Source organism: Meles meles, chromosome 10 (assembly GCF_922984935.1).
Source record: "Meles meles chromosome 10, mMelMel3.1 paternal haplotype, whole genome shotgun sequence".
Classification (NCBI taxonomy): Eukaryota; Metazoa; Chordata; class Mammalia; order Carnivora; family Mustelidae; genus Meles; species Meles meles.
Window position 1 is genome coordinate 3133328 of NC_060075.1, and position 22211 is coordinate 3155538.

The 22211-nt window shown below is 53.9% G+C and overlaps 1 protein-coding gene across 1 annotated transcript in view; it reads left to right on the top strand.

Annotated features, from left to right (window-relative positions):
- The first annotated feature begins 888 nt into the window (after positions 1-888).
- Positions 889-22211, top strand: part of PAXIP1 (PAX interacting protein 1) — a 47963-nt gene continuing 26640 nt past the window's right edge. Inside the window, 5 exon segments of the mRNA XM_046020052.1 lie at positions 889-1079; positions 4723-4857; positions 9180-9223; positions 11397-11460; positions 18432-18545. Of these exon segments, the coding sequence (XP_045876008.1) occupies positions 999-1079; positions 4723-4857; positions 9180-9223; positions 11397-11460; positions 18432-18545 (438 nt within the window). The 5' untranslated portion in view covers positions 889-998.

Here is a 22211-nt window from a genome sequence, read left to right on the forward strand (position 1 = left end):
GTCCCGGGTCTCTAGAGCACCGACTGCGGGAGCGCCGACTTGCGGACGTCCACCACTCGGCGGCGGGCAGCTGCGGCGGGCGACCGCGCAGGCCTCGGCGTCCTCGGGCTCCGGTTCCCCACCGCACTCCCGGGCCCACAGCGCCCACCGCTCCGTGGCGCCGCCAGGTGACGTCAGGGCGAGGACGCGTTTGGGCGGCGCCCGCACGGTGACGTCAGAGGGCGCGCGTCACGGCGGGCCGCCGCCTGGGGTTATGGGGGGGCAGCAAGGCCTCCCTCGGCAGGAGCGCGGTGCGGGTGCGACGGGGAGAAGCCCACCGGCGAGGCCTGGGGCCCGCGGCCAGCCAGCCCGGGGCGCTCTCGGTCCCGGACGCAGTCCAACGCCGGCCCCTCAGCGGGGACCCGGCGGCTGCGACCTGGCCTCTCCCGGCCGCGGGCGCTGAGGAGTTACCTCGGGTCCCGTCCGGCAGCCGCCGGCGATGTGAGCTCCTCGGGGCCCCGCCGCCGGCCGGCCGGCCGGCCTCAAGCCCCGCCCCCTCCGCCGCGCGCCTGCGCCGCTCGAGCGGCCGCGCGTGCGGACGGGAGGGGCCTCCGCGTTCCCTTCTTTCCCGGGACCGGCCCACTTGGGCCGCACCGAGGGGGGGGCTCGTTTCTCCGCGTCCCCGGGGTCCCCCTCGCGTGGAGGCGGCGGCCGCGGGCTCCGGGTCTGCGGAGCGGGCTGCGCGCTGCCCCTGCCCTCGGGGCCGCGAGCCGCGGTGGAAGCGGGGGGCGGCGCCGGCTGACCGCCGGCTCCTCGGCGCTCCCCCTCGGCGGCCGGCGGGATGGTGCGTCCCGTAGGGCGCGCGCGGCTCCCGCGCTCGGGCCGCTTGGCGCGGGCGGGGGCGCAGAGGGCGGGGGAGCGGGCCCGACTCGCAGGACCGGGCCCCGGCCGCGCCGTTGGGGAGCGGGCCCCGCCGGGCGGGGCGGGAGCCGCCGCCGAGCCCTGTGGCCGCCGCGACCATGTCGGACCCGGCGCCCAAAGTTCCCGAGGAGATGTTCCGAGAGGTCAAGTACTACGCGGTGGGCGACATCGACCCGCAGGTACCGCGCCGCCCCCGCCCGCCGGCCGGCAGCCCTCCGCGTCCCCGACCCGTACCCGCTCCCGCCGCGGGCGCGCGCCCGGGCGCAGAACGTCCGGGTCCCGCCGCCCGGGCCCCGCCGCCCCGCCGGCCTGGCTGCGCGGAGGCCGGGCCACCTGGCGCCGAGCAGGCCGGTGGCCGGAGGGGACAGGGCGCGCTAGAGGCCGGGGACCTGGGGAGGGGGGAGGGGGTCTGGGTACTTTCGGGAGGGACCTGGGGCGCGGGCCTGGGGGGTGGTCTGCCGGACCTTGTGGAGGGGAGGCAGGGGACCTGCGGGTGGGGGCAGCTGGGGCGGGGGGAACGGGGTGGTCTCCGAGACCCGCGGCCGGGGGCGGGAGGGGAGGGGGTCTTCAGGACCCACGAGGTGGGGGAGCTTGAGGGGAGGGACGGCGATCTGGGTCGCGCTCCGCTGGGACCGTCAGCGGGGACGCACCTGGGGCGCGAGCTCCGGGGAGGGCACGGCGCGGAGGGGCTACTTTCTGCCCGGGGAGGAGGGGAGGGCGTGGGGGGCCGTGCCTCCGGCCCAGCATGGGTTGTCGCCGGCCTCCGCCTGGTGGGGGACCGGCGTCCCGGCGCTGCGGTAAGTCCTCAACCAGCCGCCGCTTCGCCCCGCTCTGGGGCAGATGCGGACTGGGAGCGGCCTCGTCGCTGCCCACCCCGTGTGTCTGGGTTCCCAGAGTGGACGGGGTGAGGGCGTGGAGCTCCACGAGGAACCCGGGCCGCGCTGCTGGGGGCTCAGTGAGCCGCCCCTGGTGTGCAGCCTCGTCCGTGTGCGAACCCCCTCTTTGATCTTCCTGATGGGGTTAAAGGGTAACTGGGAGACGCCCGGGTAGCGCCGTCCCTGCCAGCACCTAGCCGGCTCTGCGTAGGATACTGTGTTTTTTCTGAGTGTAATAACCCTCCTGTTGGAGCGTCCTTGTGTGCTCCTGCCGCTCGGAAGCGAGTCACAGTTGAATGTCTTTTTGGGGTGAATCCTCTCAGTGTCCCGTTCGCTGGAGGGTGTGCGGTTACAGTTACCTGGGGGGTCTCCTGTGCTGACCGGGAGCATGGAGGCGAGGGAAGGCGGAGCCAGGTGACCCGTCCTTAGTCGGCAGAGTGGAGACAGGTGTTCAAGCGGTGTGGGCTGGCGTGGACGGAGCTGTGGACGGCGGACTGGTCTTGGCCTTCGAGGGGCTGGTCTGCGGGTATCTTAGTAAACTAACTAGCTCGCTTGCGTGACCCCCAAGGTGGATCCTTCTTCTGCTGTAGCTATGAGGTGAGGTGAGCCTTGGATCTAAAGCTGCGCAGGGTTGCACCCAGAGCGGTCCTGCTGCGCGCCGGCAGCACTGGCCGATTTTTCCAGTATCGATCCTTTCCCTCTTTCACTATCCATCCTCTCCCCCACCTCCTTCCTACTCTCTCTGTGTCGTTTTAGGACTTTGGCTCTTAGAGGGACTTGAACCAAATGTTACTTAAAACCTGGAACAAGTTGAATTGGAACCATATTTGCTCAACTATGAGTCAAATCTAAGTGCTTAAAATGTCCTTGGCAAACCACTTCGATGTGAAACCGTATATTTTCTGAACGATTTAGAGTCAGAACATCGATTCCCTGAATCTTATAAATACGGATTCCGAAAGTTCACGTATGTTGAACATCTAGTACCTGTTAAGGGCTGGCCATGTGATCTGAAGATGAATGGAGCGTGACAGCTGTGCTTGACGCCCCCCCGTTGCCGTGGGGTGGGGAGCACACCTGAAGGCCCGGTGTAGGGCGGCAGGAGCGGCGAGGACAGGCTTCCTCGCTGCCGTGCGTAGGAAGCGGCACCACCGAGCTTTCTGAAAGGAGGCGTCTTCTCGGCGGGGTGCGGAGCTGTAGCAGAAGTTGAGAAGAGGGTGAGACCATGTCCTTTGTGCGGCACGTGTGTGCTGGGGAACGGAGGTGTTCGTATATTTGGGATGACCAGGGTAAGCAGTCCACCTGCTGCCCCCTGACATGAGCGGAGTCCAGTAAGACAGACTCAGTAGCGTGAGACGGGAGGGAATCTGTGGTTTGGGCGTCTTTCTGTCCGTGAAGAATCAGTATTGCAGTAGAGTTGCTGGAAGGGCCGGCAACAGTGGGTGGAGAGGGAGCGGGACTGAGGAAGTGAAGGCAGGTTGGTCTGTTGCTCCACGCGATTTGTCAGCAAGAGGAAGCAGAGAAGGGCCTGGAGATGCGTGTGAGCGCGTGTGCCTGTGTGAGCGCGCGTGAGGACCCGCGGACCTTCGTTGTTCGTGCGTGGAAGGGGAGAGCCTGAGATCTCGAGCCGCCTGAAAAAGGCGTTGGGGTCGGAAATGCAGACTGGCGGAGAGATGAGAGGGTGCCTGTTCTGTGGGTCAGCTTGAGTGGGTGTGGAAACTGAAGATGCTGGGAGGTGAGGGGAGGCGGCGACCTGTGGCTACAGCCGTTGGATTTGGTGTGGATTGGTTTTCACTTACCGAACAAACACTTAGCGTCAGCTCCAGTTGCCGTCTCTGGATGCTCAATAAAATATTCTGAGGAAGTTTACCAGCTTGGGGGGAAGCCGAGCTGCGTGGGCCTCAGGTCACCGCCATGTGTGGTGCACGCCTGGGCTCCTCCGGCTCTGCCCTTTCCTGCATCTGTCCCTGAGTCTCTGGCAGTTCACTAGCCTCCAGTTCACTTACCGCTCTGCGCCTGGGGACTTCACTCTCAGAGCTTGGGCCACCATTGGCTCCCAGCTGGTGGGGACCCACAGCTTCCAGGTCCCACCGATGTCCCTTGCTCGGCCTTCCAGGCGGCGTCGGAAGGCTGTGCTCACGTTGAAGAAGTTCTCTTGCTCCCACCTCGCACTCGCTCGCTCTTCCTGCCGGAATGCTGCTGGGGCGTCCCCAGCACTTTGTCTCTTGCTCCTGCCCCTGCCCAGGCACCGGGTCTCGTGCATTCTCGCTTCCTTCTTTCCCTAGGGACAGTCCTTGGGTCAGTTACCTGCTGCTTTCCCCCGGGCGGCTGCCGTTGTCTCAGACTCAGTCCGTTCTTCTTACCCTGGCCCTAGTCTTCCCGTAAAATCCGGTCGTGCGGTTTCCCAGCTTAAAGCCCTTGCGTCGCTCCAGAAGACGTTTCTGTATGAGAGTAAAAGCAGACGCTTTGCGTAGCACGTGACAGTCTGGAGGGTCACGTGTCCGGCGTGTTGAAGGCTCGTCTGCAGCAGCGCCTGCATTTTGGTCTCACTAACTCCTTAAGTTCGTCGGGATTCTGCTTGTGTCGTCCTCCTCTGGAAACGTTCCCATTTGCGGTGAAACCACGTGTCCCTAAGCCTTGAAGTTTGACCCCGGACGCCTCGTCTCAGCTCTGAAGTGTCGTCTGTCAGACCTTCTGTTTTCAAGACAGAGACACCACCTAGTACCGGGCTCCCAGCCTGCAGGCTTCCTTGGTTGGCGGACCAGGGTCTCCTGCTTTCCACTGTCATCCGATGTCTGATGGCACGTGACTCAAGAGTAAACGGTTATTGATTCCGTGTGATGAACATGGTGTGTTTTTGTTAGAATTTTCATTGTTCACAACAGTTTGTGTAAATCAAGAGTGAAATGCGGTGTTTTTCATTTTAATTTGTGTGGTTTTTTTGAAGGTTATCCAGCTCCTCAAAGCTGGGAAAGCTAAGGAAGTGTCCTACAACGCACTGGCCTCCCACATAATTTCGGAAGACGGGGACAATCCTGAGGTTGGAGAAGCTCGGGAAGTCTTTGATTTACCTGTAGTTAAGGTCAGTAGTAAGTCTCATTAACTTTATACGCTTCATCATGTGTCCTGAAATCGATGCAAAGTCTCACTGTGACTCAGAGTGTTTGCCGAAGTCCGCTTCGTGTAGGAAGCTGCCAGGTGGACAGAGCTCTCCCCACACGGCGGTAGCCTACGGCAGCATAAGGCCCGTTGCGTGGAATCCTGCCATGGCCACGTTTCTGTCCATCACAGGTAACTGATCGGTCCGCTGAGCACCTGCTGTGGTGTGGCCCCGGTTCCTCCCTGCCCAGAGCTCTCTACGCCAGGGATGCGTCCTGGAAATGGGTGTGTCAGCCTGCAGCGATGGGCACTGGGGACCCATGAGAAATTGTGCTCGCTCCCAGGCAGGCAGAGTCCTGTCACAGGACTCCTCCAGGGACCACTATCCATCTCTGCTGTGGCAAGTAGCCTGAATTTCCAGCTGGACATGTTGGAGGAAGTCCTGTCACCCATTTGCTGTGCTGTTTAACTGCTCTCTGACAGTGGTCATGATGACCATGGGTCCCTCTGTCCACCTGGTGGTCATCATTGGTTCCGCTGTCAAGCTGGCTCTGGGTGGTTTGTTCTAGAAGGTGGGGGCCTCAGCTGGTGGGTGACTTGTTCGGAGTTTGTTGGTCTATACACTCTACTGTTTTCGTGCTCCTCATGGTCGAGTTGACTGATGTTAAATGCATGTTTTGAGATGTCATTTCGTGGTGTTGGTCCTTCAATTATTTTCTGATCCCAGGTGTTAACACATTTGTTTTAAAGTAGTTCAGTTCCACTACCGCTTTTTCCTTTATGCTGTCAAGTACTTTGCCTAAAAGTCAGTATGAGAATTATCATGGTTTAATAACAAGAGAGGCTAGGAGTTAGGAAAGAGCCAGTACGTTAGACTGGGGTGCCAAGAAGCTGGCTGGCCCCGGGAAGTCTGCAGCTCGTCAGTACCCAGGGTCTGAAACCGCCTTGCAGGCTTAGAAACCTGATTTTTGAAAATGAACCTGAGTGCTGATTTGTCTCATGAGAAGATTCTCAGAAACCAGACTCTCCAGGGACAGCTGTGTCATTCAGAGTGACTTAATGTGCAGCGATGACATGCGGCGGTCACGATCCTGCCCTAGACTCCTTGTTTCGCCGAGACCAGCTTCTTCGTGCAGCCGAACGCCAGCAGGGCCACTGCTTGCTTCACCGGACTCCCCTCGGCGAGAGGGGCTTGTGACAGGAGCACTTCCCTCCCTGGGACCCTGCTTTGGTCTCTGGTTTGCCTCCATTCTTCCTTAGCTGTGGGGACCAGATCTCCGCTCCCTCAGCAGCCTGGAGCCCTTTGTCTCATGACGGTGACTTCACCTGGATCGTGCGGTTGGACAGCGAGCTCAAAAGGGCAGCTTCAGTATCAAACGTCCGCGCGCGGGTGGCTGTTGCAGACCATTTAGAGCAGTGGTTCATAAATCTCGTTTTCGCAGCAAGCGCTTTGTAATATCATTTTACTTATATGTGAAATTCCTTCATGTGTCAGAGAGTATCGCTTTATTTATATGCGAGAGAACGTTCCATAATTTAAAACCTGAATGTACATGTTACGTATAAATTTCCCAAACTGGAATGTAAAGGAGAAACAAAAGAAAATAAATAACGTGTATTTCAGTGTGTAGATCCCTGGGCACAGGTCCATGGACGATGGGGGCAGGAGGTGAGCTGCGGGGACTGGTCCCGTGTGCAGTCACTGCCGCAGAGGTCCCGTCCCTGGAGCTCGCGGGTGGGGTTGCCGGCTGGGAGGTGGCATTTCACCATGGTGATCAGTCCTGGCTAGAGTGCTGAGCTAAAACAGCAGTCTTCTTCTCTTCACATGTTGTATTTCTGCAAGAGTCAGGCTGTAACAAGGCTGCATAAAATACCTATTACGCAGCTTCTATGATTATCGCTGTTGCGTCAATCTCGTTTCATAGGCCCCCATCCCGCGTGTCCGCACTGGCTGTGGTAGCTTGAAATGAGGCCCCGGGCACACTCCTTGCGTCTGCCTCCCAGCTCCAGGCTGCTTGGGATTTGTGGCAGGGCCTGTCCTGTCTGGGGCCTATAGCGCCACATGCCAGGAGGGTGGGATTTGTCGGCGCTGACCCAGCATTTTGTGTGCACCCCCAGACGATGCTGCTGGACCGTCAGGTGCTTCGTCTGAGCTCAGCTGATGGAGGCAGGTCCCTTGGCCTTTGACTTACTAAATTTGACAAATGCGTTTTAAAAATAAGGCATCCTAATGCACGGTGATGGCTTGTCATTTACGTATTTGAATAGTACAGATGTTTACAACTTGCATCTTCAGGCACCAGAACCTACAGAATAATTTTTTTTTTTAATATTTTATTTATTTGACAGAAATCACAACTAGGCAGAGAGGCAGGCAGAGAGAGAGAAGGAAGCAGGCTCCCCGCCGAGCAGAGAGCCCGATGCGGGGCTCGATCCCAGGACCCCGGGATCATGACCTGAGCCGAAGGCAGTGGCCTTAACCCACCAAGCCACCCAGGCGCCCTACAGAATAATTTTTTTAACGGAAATATTTTTCTTAATGGCCGTAGGGCATCATTGGACATGTTGATTATGGCAGTTCACAGTGGGTGTATTTGTATGTATTGTTGTTGGCCTTTGGGATAAATAACTCCTCGTTACTCTGCTTTTCTAGTTCTCCATATCTGCTCTGTTATGTTGGTGTTTCCTACTGACGTGGGGTTATCTTACCTGGAGCCCTCTGAATGCGGGTCCAAGGGCAGGTCTGCTGTGCATGGACGTCATGACTAGCCTGAGTCCTTAAACAGGCCTGTACTTGCCACCTCTCCCAAGTTCACAAAGGGACACTTCCCAGGGTGTCTGCTGCATGATGGTCGGGAACGGGTGGCTTTCCAGAGTGTCTGCTTCCTTCTGTGGTCACACTCCTCCGTTCGAAGGCACCTCTCTCACGGTCCTCAAGAAAAGTCCCGCCTTCACCTGCTCAAACCCTATCACAGTGCGTCGCCCTGGGCTCTGAAAATCCCCCCGGCACTCTAGGCGAGGGGATAAGTAGAAATGCTGGTTTCTGGAAAGCAGCCTGGTGCTGAGCCATGCAGCCAAGGTCTCGGCGGGGCTCTGGGCGTTACTGCGGAGGAGAAAGCTCGGCCTGCGGCGTGATGTTGATTGTACAAGAGTCAGAGCCAGTAGCGGTTCCTGAAGCCGGCCAGCCCCCTTCCACTTCCCTGAAGCTTGCCCCGGATTATCAGAAAATGCGAAGACACACTGGCCTGAGGCGGGTGAGAAACGTGAAGTGCTGGACTCCAGCGCAGCGCACCCGATCGCACGCGAGCGTGCTCGGCCGAAGCCCCCCATCGTCATGCGAGAACCGTCCCAAGTGCTGCCAGTCTTCATTTTCTTTCTTAAACTACCCAGTATTCCGACACCCTGTTCACAGAAGACACGCTGTTACACACAGGCTGGAACACTGCGGACGGGGATCTGGCTCTCTGAAGTCCTTTTGAGTCTGCATGACCAGGCTGGAAGGCGGGGTGGGGGGTGGTCATGAGGCAGGGGCACGAGATGCAGGAGAGCGGAGAGCACGTGCCTCCCTTCCCAATCTGTCCGCGGTGCCTCGCGCTGTCTCCAGCACAGAGTAGGTTCTCGACGAGTACTAGGTGAACAGATTGGTGCGTGAATAAATCATACGTATGTACATTTCAGTGGGTGGAAGTTTCTGGACTTTTCAGCCGGCTAAATGGGGTGTTACATAGTTTAATGTAACTTAAAATTAAACGTAGACATGTAAGGTAATTTTTAAAAAATATAAATTAGCCCAAAAGGTAGTAATAAGCTAAGGTTTTATAATCTGAATTTTGAAAGTTGTAAAAAATGACCAGAGACTTTTCGTGGTTTGCAAATGTAGTATCTATAGGGATTTACTGAAAACACTCATGAATTTACACTTGGATTTAGGATTGAAGATGGGAGCCAGGAGCGGCCGATATACTGGGACAGGGAGGGGGTGGGGATGGCTGTCCCTGTCCTTCCAGTTGTGAGGACCGCTTCCAGCTGGCCTAGACGCTTACGCAGCAGTAAATGTGTACACCTGGAATTTAATTCCTCTAAAAATTTTTAAAATACCTGGCAGTGCTTCATTCTCTAATTCAGCTTTTCGCCTCGGGCATTAATGACTAATCTTTGATATTTTTTACTTGACTGCTCATGACCTAGGTGCTTTATAATTGTTATAACAACTTTTAATTTCTAGGACCAGTGCTGAGGAAATCATGTCATTTTGATGATAAGTTGAAAATATTTTTTGACTTGAGTTCATGTTTTCTTTTTCAGCCGTCTTGGGTGACTTTGTCCGCTCAGTGTGGAGCTCTTCTGCCGTATCCTTTTTGGGGAAGGGAGGAGGGACTCTGGGTTTAAGACTGACGTGGTAACCAGGTGGGTTCCTTAGTTAGGGCAGTTCTTGTGTGTGCGTTCTCTGTCCCTCCTGTTTTCCATTCTGCATCCGGTTTTATGTACCCGGTCCTTGCCCTCACCTCTGGAGGGGGGGCACCGGCTGTGGGGGAACATCTCTGGGCTGGAACCTGGGGGCACGCGCTCTCATTCTGGGACTGGGCTTTGTGGTCTCCGGCAGTCTGCTTCTCTGGACCTCGGTTTTCTTGTCTCTGGAACAGACCGTCTTTGTGACGTCTCGTTAGGTGGAATGTTGCTCAAATTGCAAGTCTGCCTGAACCCGGTCACGAGTTATTGGAAGGATAGCTAGGGGAAGAGAATAGCAGAACACTCTCAGTTCATGGACTGGTGTTCTTTTTGGTGACACTGGGTAAAAGGTCGACACCTGCCGCGGGCTGGTACGAAAACTGGAGAGGTCACGAAGCCCTCGTCGCTGCCTTCGAGGAGCTGCCTCCCATGCCGGGGTCCCTCGCCTCATTTCTTGAGTCCGGCTCCCGAGCCCCTTCCTCCCCACCTGTGGGAGACGCCAGGCTGCTGCCCGCGTCCCGCGCTACATGGCTTCTGTCGCCCTCTGGCCGCAAGGGGCTGCGCGGAGAGTCCCGGCAGGCGGGACCTGCTGGTGGAGGGACCTGGTGCCGCCCGGTGATGTGAAAGTCGCGGACTCGGGCAGCGCTGCCGGGAGGTTCCCGTGAGTGCAGCTTTATGTACTGAGCTGGCGCAGGCGGAGGGAATCTTCTTGTGTTAAATATTTACGGGTGACGTCAAATAAGCAGAAACCTCCCTTAGAAAGCAGTTCGTGGGGGATGTGCCGGACTTCAGCATCTCCAGCTTAAAAGTTCTAAGATTCCTCATCGTCCAAAGAGTTAAGGGAAATCCATTTCTGTTTTCATTCTTCTGGTTTCTTGGGAGTTGGTGTAGTGTCTATCAGCGCGGGGGCAGCAGGGGCGGGGGGAAGCCTGGGAAAGGGCGGGGTGATTTTGAAGACCAGAGGTTCGTTCTTTCTGCCCTGGATCCTGGGTCAGGGTCGGTCTTCAGAAGCTGTCATTCCCCCGGAGCTGTTACTGGCCTGTTCCGGAGCAGCTGGAAGGGACGGCAGGGGAAGCCTGCAGACCGTCGGGCAGCACTGGATTTGCCTTTGTTCGTGTTCCCCCAAGTGTTTGGAAGCAGGAAATCCTTGACGGGAGGGTAGGAGGTTGGAAGCGATCGTGGATAGCGGGGCTGAGGGCACGATGTCGGGGGCTGCGGGGCGCAGCGTGGTCAGACGGGCTCCGCTCCCGCTCCGGCTGCTCCGCAGGGCCTTGGAGGAGACGGCGGCGGAGTTTCGGTCTGGTCGGTTTTTCTTAATCCGCTGATCTCAGGGGGTACCCTCTTCTCCTGTAGGAAGAACCAAGTAATGCTCTAAGCCGTTTCGAATGGTAGACACTCCGGAGTCCTCCGGCGTCCTGTGCGCTCTGGTAGACGGTAGCTGCGGACACCCAGGGGCCGGGTCGGCGGCATCCGCCCGGCGCCCCACGTCTGGCACGCGGGAAGCTCTTCTGAGTGAATTTTAATCGCGAGTGAATTTTCAAACTCAGAGCTGGAGAACCAGGAGGGATGATAAGGATATTTTTAACTCATGTTCACAAAGGGGAAACAGGAGCGCAGAGCTGGTTGGGCCCAAGTGCATGCAGTTAGTGGGTGTGACAAGACGGGAGCTCGGGTTCGCCTGGGGACGGTCCTCCGCCATCCCGCGCACGTTCCAGTGGCGCGTCCCGGGACGGCATCTGCCTTTAGGATAGTGGCCGTGTGTGTGCGTGTGTGTGCGTGTGTTGGTGTGGCGGGTGAGCTGGCTCTCAGGGCGCAGGTTCTCCCTGCGAGGGTACTGTCCCCGCGTGATCCTCGGTGTCGCCGGTGACACGGGATCTGACGCGGCTTCCCTCAGCCGCCCCGTTCCTCCGTTCTCTCAGCCGCTCCTTTGTCCTCCGCCTGTCCTGCTCTGAGACAGCCGAGTCTCTGCTGCACGGGGCGGTGGGAGGGCGGGCGTGGGGCGGGTGGGGTGTCTGAGCGAGCCGCGGGGTGCTCTGATCTCATCTCATTGGAATCTTAATAACGATCGCACAGAGTAAATGGTTTCTCTCCAGAGTCCTGTCAGATTTTTTTTGGAATCACTGCCTGCCTCTCCCAGGTAAGTGTGGCTACAGCCGTCTCGTGTTATTCACATGTAACGGTTCCGAGTTTGTCTAAGATTGGATTTGCGGCCCATTGGTGAGCCAGTTTTAAAGACGCTCTTTCCTAAGCTGCGTATTGGGTGTAACCTTATGACCCATTTATAGTTATTTAAGTATTTATGCTTAGTCTTTAAGATAGGAAGTTTTAATGGGTAAAAATGGTCTTTCTAATCCAAAGAATTACAAAGATACAGAATTTGAATAGGAAAAACTAGGAAAAATGAAATTATTTAAGATGACAAGGAAAACTCAGTCATAAAGGCAAATAATTTCTTTAGTAAAGGGCTCAATTTAGATCAATAAGAAAAATAAAACCTCAGTAGATAAGACAGAGAAATGAACTCACAACTTTTTATAAAGAGGAATTACAAATAACAATGTGAACGTCTTCCTAGCACCAAGGTGAGACTGACCACTCTCCCGCTTGTGACCAGCGTCCGGGGCCGCTCTCCCGCAGACGGGCTCCCCTCCCTGCGGGCGAGTGCACGTCCGTGCGGCTGTTTTCCACAGAAGTTTTTCAATCAGGAGCCCTAAAATTCTCCTGTTATTTTCCTCATGGGTCTCTTAGGTTTAGAATTTTATCCTGAACTGGTAAGAGATGAGGGCAGATTGATGGATAAAGGTGTTCAGCAGAGCGTTACGTAGGCTGGCGTGAACCTGGGGAAAAAATGAGATCATCCTGAGTTTGGAAATGGTTCAGAAACCTGTTCTGTGCACTTACAGGACAGCCTAACTACAGAGCCAGGTTTGAATTAGGATTTATGAAAATAGAGGAGGAGAAGGGAAAGGCTTTCAGTGGGGTGAGGGGAGGAGGCCATTAACAGTATGTGTTTTACTTGGTCACCGAGTAAAATATAGAAGTATGAAAAGAGGGACCAAAACGCCAGCAGTGGGAATTTGAAAGCGGGAAAGTGAATATTCAGTATTTTTAAGTTGTTTTCTGTCCCCTGCACCGCCAGCTGGAAAACCCTCGAACTGTAAAAAGCCGCCATAACCAGCCCAGCCGGTGCTGTTGGAGCTCACTTGGAAATTGCGTGGGGCAGTGTGGTTGGCATGAGGACAGGGAGGGGGTGGGGGCAGTGCTGCCTTGCAGACCCGCTCCCACCGTGACCCTGGTGAGGAGCAGCGTGGCCCCGTCCCTGTGGCAGCCTTGAGGAAAGGGCCTGTCAGAGGCGTTAGGTGAGCTACAAGTCCTGTCCCTGCCACGGGGAGTCCTGAAGCCAGGTGACCCTCTCGTGCCAGTGGCCACCCTGTCTCCGTTCCGTCTTGCCCTGGCCATGCTGTAGCCAGATTCAGGGAGGGCTGCTTTGTTTTTATTTGTATCTCTTGTAAATTCCTGATGTTCTTTAAAATTATAAATTTTATTGTTTTTGCTACATTCATTTGATAGGAATCCTTGAGATCTTGGCTTTTTTTCCTCTTAAGAACAGGATTTTGTCAATACTTGTATTTTTCAGTGTTTTTCACATCTGTGCTATAAATATATATAACCATAATGGTTTTTGAAGTTGGCCAAAATGAAAACCTTTTAATGACCAGGGCTGTGGCTCTGTGTGAGTTTCATCGTTCCCTTATACTTCTCTGTATGTTCCAAACGTACAATACATACCAGGCACGTTTTCTAAATGAAGACATTATTATTTTTCCTTAATGCATAAACACAGTGTATTTTGGCTAAAATGTGAATTTTGCATTTAATTTTATTTTCATTTATTGGATTTGTGGGCTCGGAGATTTGGAGCCCGCTATCCAGTGGGTTCAAGTTGAATGAAAAGAGGAAGAAGCTGGGGCAGGGAGTCCCAAGGTATTTTCAGGGACTGAGATCACAGTGACATGGTATTTAGCAGACCTGAGTTGGGGAAATAAGAAAAGTAAAAATATGTGAGTGTAAGATGATTTCAGGGTTTTATTTATTTTTTTAAAATATTTTATTTATTTGACAGAGATCACAAGCCGGCAGAGAGGCAGGCGGGGGTGGGGGGAAGCACGCTCCCCGCTGAGCAGAAAGCCCGATGTGGGGCTCGATCCCAGGACCCAGAGATCATGACCTGGGCCGAAGGCAGAGGCTTAACCCACTGAGCCACCCAGGGACCCCGATTTCACGGTTTTAAATTTGGTAATCAGACATCATGAAATACTCAGTTTACCAATAGAGAACACTTTCAGTCTTAGAAAAAAAATTATATTTAACAAAGGTTATAATGTAGCAGATCTTATTTTGGACACCTAACGTAAAGGTTATGGTACACACAGGACCTGCTGTCTGCTGTGCAGAATCCCCCGGCCCTGATGTCTGTGAGTTCACAAGCGCAGGCCTGAGTGTGGACGGCGGAGGAGGGGAAGCCTGTGGGGAGGGGAGATGTCAGACCCGAGGGGCTGAAAGAGTGGGCGGAAATAGAGCAGGAATGGGGAAGGCAGGTGTGTTTGTGGTAGAGCCACATAGAAGGAGCGAGGAGGAGGGCGCCGGGGAACAAGGCACGTCCTTGCGGTGCAGGAGGGTAGATGGTGGGGAACACGGCAGCTGAAACCAAATGTTGGCGTTTGAGCTCTCTCAAGTAGCCAGTAGGCTGTTGCTTTCCTTTTTTCTTACATATTTAGTTTTGCATTACATGTATTTGCATTAGGACGTTCAGAAAACACAGGAAAGCAAACAATTAAAATCCTTACCGTCCCATAGGTGCAGCTGATCTGGGAGCAGTGGCAGGAGACGGGCGGGTGGGAGAGGATGGGAGTTTGGGCGGGAGGGAGGGGCGCGGTCTTGGACTTGAGGCAGAGAACTTGATCCTGGATGGCGCTGTGCACACGAGGCCCAGACAGGGAGCAGCAGGCCTTGGTGGCTTGGGTGTCCTTGGGGCGAAGGAGGAAGAGGCGGTGCCCGCCGTGCTCCTCTGCGCTTCTCAGGGAAGATGGTGAAGTCGGCTTGAAGCACATTGAGTTGGGGTGTTGATCTGCTACCCAAGTGGGGGGCCATGGACATGTGGCATGAAGGGGAGGATATTAGCTTCTTGTAGAAGAAGGTAGAAAGGCACGTAACCAGAAAGAGAGCCGTAGGTAGTGTGCAGTGAAGATTTGGGAAGAAAAGAGACTAGAGGTGGTCTGGGGAGAAGGATATTGTCTTCAGAAACCAAGGATGAAATCAGGTGCCGCTGGTTGTTGTCACTGGAGGGGAGCAGCACCCCGGGCGGAGGTGTGGAGCACCAGTTTGTGACAGGTAGTTGTGCATGGCCTTGTGCGGTCCCCTCGGTCCTGCCTGTGACCTGGGAGAGGAGGAGGGCAAGGATGCTGGACAGGGACACGGGACTGCTGATGGTTCTGGTGGCCATCATGCAGCCTTAGGGGTCCCTATGGATCTCAGGTTCTGGACTGAGCAGACGCAGGTGTGGTCACCAGAGGGGTGGGGAGAGGGACTGGAGAGCCTGTGGAGAAGCACCCAGCTACGTGGTAGAAGGCACAGGCAGAGGTGAGCAGGCGTCCCTTGGCCGTGTGGTCTGGAAAGTGGCCCAGCCCCTAGAGTTTTATCTAGGAGCAGAACTCATTATGGGCAGGGATGGGTCCGTGGTAGAGAGAAAAGTGAGTTCAGGAGGACCTTTGACAGTGTCTGAATCCTTTTAGCAAATTCGTTAGGTAGTAAAATTGGAATCCAGCATCCGAATGATCTGCGTGGATCACTTAGTACTCCGTTCATCACTGGGATGGTGACTTGGAATCCCCAGGGAGTCATGGGATCCCGTCATACAGATCTGCGCTTTTGAGTTCATGAGGATTGATCGGATAAGGATGGACAAGATTTTACTTGATGGTTTTTCATCAACCAAACCCTGGTTAAGAAAAGTGCCCTGGGGACACCGATACTTTGTGGTTGCTAAGAAGTGTTAATGTCAGTTTTAAGACGGAGTAACAGACAGCACGCCCAGTGTGCAGCTGAGGGACTTGGGTGCAGCGGACACCTGATGAGTCCGTCTTTGGTGACAGGAGCGATGCCCAGGGGTACAGGTCAATTCACATGGGCTGTCTGCTCCGCAGTAAGTGTACATTCTAGAAGGGGAGACAGACCCGCGAGTAAACCGCACGTTGTGCACACACAAAGGTACGAGGGAGTGCGAGGTGTGGAAATCGTGCCAAGAGGGGGCCGTCGCACTGGCCGATCTGCACCAGGCAGCAGAACACTGGAGCGCTCGCACGCACACACGCGCACACCAGGCAGGACCCCGCCGTTACAAAAGGGCTGCTTGGTGGCTCTCGGTGACCTTCTGTCTTTTCCCCGTCAGGGTGTTAATACAAGCTGGAGCTCTTTGTTGGAGTCTTCCAGAGCTCTCCCAGGGAGAGGTAGGGAAGGGAGCTTGTGGCAGCAGAAGCTGAGAAGCACAGACACCATCTGCCTTCTCCTGACCCGGTATCGATGCAGGCGGGGGCCCCGTTGTAATGTGCTGGGTAGGTTTCGGGGGACAGGTCGAGAGTCTGATGAAGAGCCTGGCCAGGGTCGTGATTTAAGTCTTGAAGACTGAAAATAAAAGCCCTTTCCATTCTGTACCTCAATCGAGTATTTCTTGACTGCCTACCCATGTGCCTCGCACTGTATTAGGTACTGTGAGAGATCTCAAAGAAGTTTAAGACATGATTCTTAGACCCCCAGCTTTAATCGGGATGATTGTAGTTTCCAGTCAGGGTGAGACAAGGACAGATTCAGGGAGGCTGCTGGACCCAAGGATGTCCTCCTTCCTTGTGAGACCTCCCAAGAAGGGCAGGTGTTCCCGATTGCTATAAAGGCATTTATTCAGCGGGGGTGTGAGTGAGACGACGGTGCTCTGCTCCATTCTTCAGGAGAGCAGACTGGGGAGAGAAAGCAGTTAACGGAGCCTGAGCGGCCTGCAGATGCTAGTGCGGGGGAGGCCTGGGCAGTGGGGGCGGAGTGGGAGCCGAGGGTGGGAAGGCATGGAGCCAGACCCTCCCACACAGTTTCTGTGGTTGGAGACGGGTGTGGGCGGGGCCCAGGGGGTCGGCAGCCACTTAGTCAGGTCAGGTTGGCCTGACTTGCCATGGAAGCAGCTTTGGTCTTCAGGAATCGAGGTCATGTCTAGGCTTTGCTAGCCAGATGATGAGATGTTTAGTTTATGAAGATTGCTTTCTTTTAAAAAAAAAAAAAAAGGACACTTTTCCCAGTTATAAAATTAATGCTCTTGAAAATTTGGAAAATACAGAAAAGTATAAAAATGAAAACAAAAATATCCCCCAGTTCCATCACCCCTAGATAACTTAACATTTTGGTGTGGAAAGAACATTCTTAGTTATTAAATTAACCCTGCTGATACAGATTCATTAAATGAGCTGGCGTGGATGTTTGAAGTCATTTAACCCAGACTCGCATCGAGGAGGGACCTGGTTCATGGAAGTTCTCCAAGTGGACAGGAGCTGGTTTTGGAGGCCGTGTATCTGTTCCGGGCCTCCCTCTCTCCCCGCCAATGTTCTTTCCACAGCAACACCCTCGTCCCGGTTGAGACCCAGGCCTGTGACGCAGGCCGGCCAGAGCCACGGACTAGACTGCCTGCGGTCGCTCCCGTCACCCCGCGCGCTGCAGAAGGCATACCGAGATTCTGTGTCTTTCATTTCGTTTTTAATAAAGATGACACGACGGTTCATTGGAGCGGGCTCTACTTTCACGTAATGAAATCTCACCTCTCCAAATGCGGCAGCAGATAAATGGTTTTGTAAAAGCCTCCAGTAAAACAGGTTTTCTAGTCCAGTCTCTGAAATGTGACAGTGACTAACAAAAGAGATACAAAGTAGTGATTTTTCAAGGTGATTTTATGAAATCAGTGTGTTCTTAGTAGTAGTCACGGCAGTGTGTAGTGCAGAATAATATCTGGAAACATTTGTAAAGTGGCTGAAAGCAGATGTAAAATGTTAGCTGAATAATGGCAGGTGTCAAAAACATGCTGTTTATAAATACTTTACACAGTTAACTTGAGACAGCGTTCAGGATTCTTAACAACCCTAACCCTCAATTTATAATCAATGGTCCAGGAAAAAAATTGACTCCGTTAAATGATTACCTTAGAATTAATTAACACACCTTTTCTTGTTTCTTTTGTCTTTTAGAATCTAAAATTTTATTTTTTAGAAATTATTTTTGGTAGGAACTGCCCTTAAAGAAGGATAGAACAGTGGGGAAATGCAGGTCGGCCTGGGTTTAGACAGACCTGGGTTTTAAAAGCCAGCTTTTCGGACAAGTCACTAATTTTTCTAAGTCTGTTTCCTGATCCGGACAGTGGATCTAACACGTCCGACTTCCCACGGCGGTCCCCGGGGTTAGGAATGTTTACGAAGCTCTTGGCACAGTTCTGGCACAGTCGGCAGGCGGAAAACCGTAGCTGGCCGCGCCCTCTGAAAGCCTCTCTTCCAGCATGAATCGCTTGCTCTGGCATCGACGTCACTTGGGCGAGCGCAACAGTTACTCCTTCTATGCTTGCCTTAGTTCCTTTGTGTTGAGCAATACTTCACGTTTTCCCGGAGCTTACAGATACCTATATTTTTATCTTTATATTTTATTCATTTTGTAATTATCACTTACCTACGAACGATTAAGGCGTTCCTGATTTTGATACTGCCGTTGTATTTGAACATTTTAAAACAGTACAGTTATGGAATGATGTATTAGTCACTTCCGCTGAAATAATCCTCCATTCATTTTTTGAAGTGTGAATATAAGTTTTTTAATTCATTTGGTGATGAGGCAAAAAAAGATGTCTCTCAAACTATCACGATAAGAATGGAAGTTTTTGTTCCGATAAGCAAGTAGCTAAAAGCACATCTGTGTTGCCACTAATGCCCTTAAGTTCGATTGAAGCAGATGGGGCAGAACTGTTACAGTGTTGCAGTGTATTTTAATGACAACCTTGCACGGGCTGAAATGTGTGTCTCCCTCTGTCAGGTGTCGTCTGACGACAGGAGTGCCCTGTGGGCTCTGCTCACCTTCTACGGCGGGGGGTGTCAGCTGCAGCTCAACAAGAAATGCACGCACCTGGTCGTTCCCGAGCCCAAGGGGGTAAGCGCTTCGCGAACGTCGTCCTCTCCGTATTTCCTGCAGTCACGTGTTTTGAGTTTCTTTTAAACTAATTGTTAGATCCCTTTACACAAGCTGGTTCTCTTGGTGCGTGTTCCTTGGACCCGGCCTCCTTCCACAGAGGATGGGAGAGGATGATCGTTTCGATGCAGGGCCAGAGCTGACCTCTAGATGCAAAGAAGTGGGGGTTGCTTTCATGGGTTTCATTGAACCCCTTGAGCTTCCTTTCAGATCCAGTAAAACCAGTTCGTTTTATTTGTGAGAATTTGTTGGTCGTCCACACTCGTCTTTAGAAGTGTCTTGTGCTGAGGGTGACTTTGTCAACATGGATTTGGTGACGTTTTCGAGGCCATTTCCTTTTTAATAATCTAGAATATATAAAAGCACATTTATCCTGGTAATTGTAGGTGCCCCTGTCTCAGCACTGGTGAGGCCACCGACTTCTGGTTCCCCAGGCAGAGTCCCCAGGTCAGCGGCTGCAGCCTGTCCTATAGATTGTTAGAAAGGCAGACCGTACACCCTCCGAGGGCAAGTGTCCCCGGCGTCTGTGTCAGTGCCCGCCCCCCGGTGACCCTGATGTGCCCAAGAATCTGAGAGTCACCGCTCTCTGGAAGCCAAACCCTGGTCCTCCCCTGAACAGTTACTTGTACCTTTGAGTGTCACGGACAGCGTATTTATAGTGAGACCTTTCCACGCGTTGGTATCCCCTCCGTGTTTCCTTACTGCCTTCGGTCTCCGTGCTGTCACTGTGCTTTCCACGTGGGTGTGCTGACTGGTGTGGGAGGAGAGACGTGTGCGCGGTACGCGGCCAGGGCGCCACTGCCCAGTGGGTCACTCGGGGCTGGTGTGCATGGGCCCTGCCAGGCAGACCCCTTTCCCCGGGGCTTTGATGCCGAGCAGAGCTGACTCGCTGGCACGGGCCTTGCGGCACCTGATTCCTGACGACAGAGTGTGAGCCAGCGGGAGTGGCCGTCACATAGTAAGCCCCTCCGTCCAGGAAGACACGTCTATTGTGGAAATTTAAGGTTTGAATCTTAAAATCTATTTGAGTAAAAGATTACATTTTGCATAACAGTAATAGAAATGTAGTATGCTTTGGTTGTGCTATTTTATATTATTTTATAATTTATGGCTAAAAGTAAATCATTTGATTTTATGTAGTTGAAAAGAAACAGTCTTTTTTTTTTTTTTTTTTTTTTTAAGATTTATTTATTTGACAGACACAGAGAGAGAGGGAACAAAAGCAGAGGGAGAGGGAGAACAGGCTTCCCACTGAGCGGGGAGCCCAATGCGGGGCTCAATCCCAGGACTGTGGGATCATGACCTGAGCCGAAGGCAGACACTTAATGACTGAGCCACCCAGGAGCTCTGGAAACAAAGTCTTTATAGCTTTTGTAGGGACGAGCAATACTTCTGGAGAGCTAAACGATAATTGAAGAGGCCGTATGGGAGGGGGGTGGGTTTGTCCCACAGACCAGCTGATGGCACACAAAAATCAGTGGCGTCTCTTTCAGCCTTTTTTTTTTTTTAATGAACACAGCAAATGTTTAAATAGCATAGTGAAATTACCTTTCATACTCTGGAAGTTTTAAAAATGGTCAGTTAAGTGGAGAAGAATGGAGGGATTTAGTCACAAAATCCACAGGACAGGGTGTGCTCGTTCGATACTGGGAAGGGCCGGTTCACGGCTGCTGTAGGCTTCCGCGTCGTATAAGCACGCCTGCCATGGTGGCCCAGCGCCATCTGCCCCTGCCGGCTGTGGCCCTGACCCCGCCGGCCTCATTGCTGGCGTCCCAGTCCACAACATTTAATGACTTGTGATTTTGGTGATTCAAGAATGAGAACGACTCAGCTAGTAAATTAGCCCCAGCCAGGGTGTTCAACATTGCTTTGCTCCTGGGTCACCTTGGTTTAAGCAGTAACTGTCTTCCGGTGACAAAAACCATTTGGTGAGAAGGGAGAGAAAACCCGAGTGAAATATAAACATACACAGCGTTTGAGTTGAGAGCTGTGCACACATTTGTGCAAGAAGTGGGTCACAGCTGATGTGTGCCGGGCCCGCACGCTGTGCAGACCAAGACCCCAAGGCTGCTGCCGTGGGTGCTGGCGCTAAGCCTGCTCTTTTCTCTCTGGGTCCAGAATGCTCAGCCGCTGCACGTCATGGCAGTGGTCTCTGCTTGCTACTTGGTAACAGAAGTAAGAAAATTTATTCATATTATTTCAACACCTTTCTACCTTGGAAAATAATATATAAGGTTTATTTGATATATGTGTTATTTGGTCATTTTGTGTATCTGTATTATTTCTGTAGTATTATAGCGACTTTGGTGTATATCCGGACTCGACGTTTTCCCGAGAGAGCGCTGTGGCTCTTTTGGGACAGGTAGTCAAGAAATGGTCTCCGGTCTGCCATAAAAACCTGTCATCTGTGTTTACTGTGGGAGGATGGATTTAACAGTTCATACTTGAATATTTCAGAATGATTTTTAGAATAAAGAATAAACATTTTCTTAGTTTTGTTAATGTTCGTGTTAATTGCTGTCCGCACACGGTGCTGTGTCAGTTTCAGGGGCCCGTCCCGAGGTCGGCGCTGGCGCGTGTCACCCGGCGCGGGTAGCTGGGCGTGTGCCCGCAGGTGCACACACGCTTTATCCTGGTGAAAGATGCTACGGTTCGTACAAGCCATAGTTTTACCGAGTCAAGCATTTAGGTGTCCCCACACGCTTCTGTATGTAAGTTTAAGGGAAGTTAAAGATACGCTTGTATCTGAGTAAGAGAATATGCCACGTCAGTCGTGGTGTCTACATGGTGTCATTTCAAGGAGTTAGGCCTGCGGGCGGGGGCTTGGGGAATTACTTCTGGAACCTGGGAATCCGCATACATAAACCGTTCAGGCTGCGGGGGTCGAGCTTTGACTGCAGCTTCTCAGGGCGGCAGAACACCGAGCAGTCGGAACGCCCGGCGCAACTCAGTGGCCCTGGAGGGGACAGCAGTGAGCGGGGGCTGCCGGCGGGCAGCTAGGCAGCACAGCGGTGATCCCGGCTCAAGCGGACAGGCCGTGGGCATGAGGCGGCGCAACGGCGAGCGTGGAGGCCGGGGCGCTGCGTGTTTGTCCGTTGGAGGCTCGTGAGCCGTGTCGCCAAGGAGCCAGGCCGGGCAGGCGTGCAGAAGCGGGGGTCGCGGGGATCTGTCTTCCGGCTCTCCGCGCTCGGCTTCGTCTCGGGGTCACCAGAACACCAGGGTAGGGTGCACGTGTGGCCGTGGGAGGTCGATCGTGAGATCTCAGTGCGGCCGCGCCGTGAAGGCTCTGTGCTCCGTGCGCAAAGTCGTCACGCTGAGGGCCGCGGTGGTCGCTCATCACGGGGTCACGACCACGTTTCCGTTTTTCTCTGCTTCACTGATTACTCGTGTGTGCTCCCCCGTGACCGGGTGTGGCCTGTGTTTTGGAAAGGGTTAAAGTGGCACGTCCTCAGGAGCCACAGGCGGTCCGTACACGGGGATTGTCTCCCCCTTCCTGGGAGGCAGGTCCGGCTGGACGGTGCTGCTCTCGGCCGTGCCACGCGGATGGCGGCCGTTGGTCTGTTCCACAACTCCGGGACAGCCCTGCTGCCTGTCCCCCTTGCCCCGACCGTAGACCGCACGTGCCAC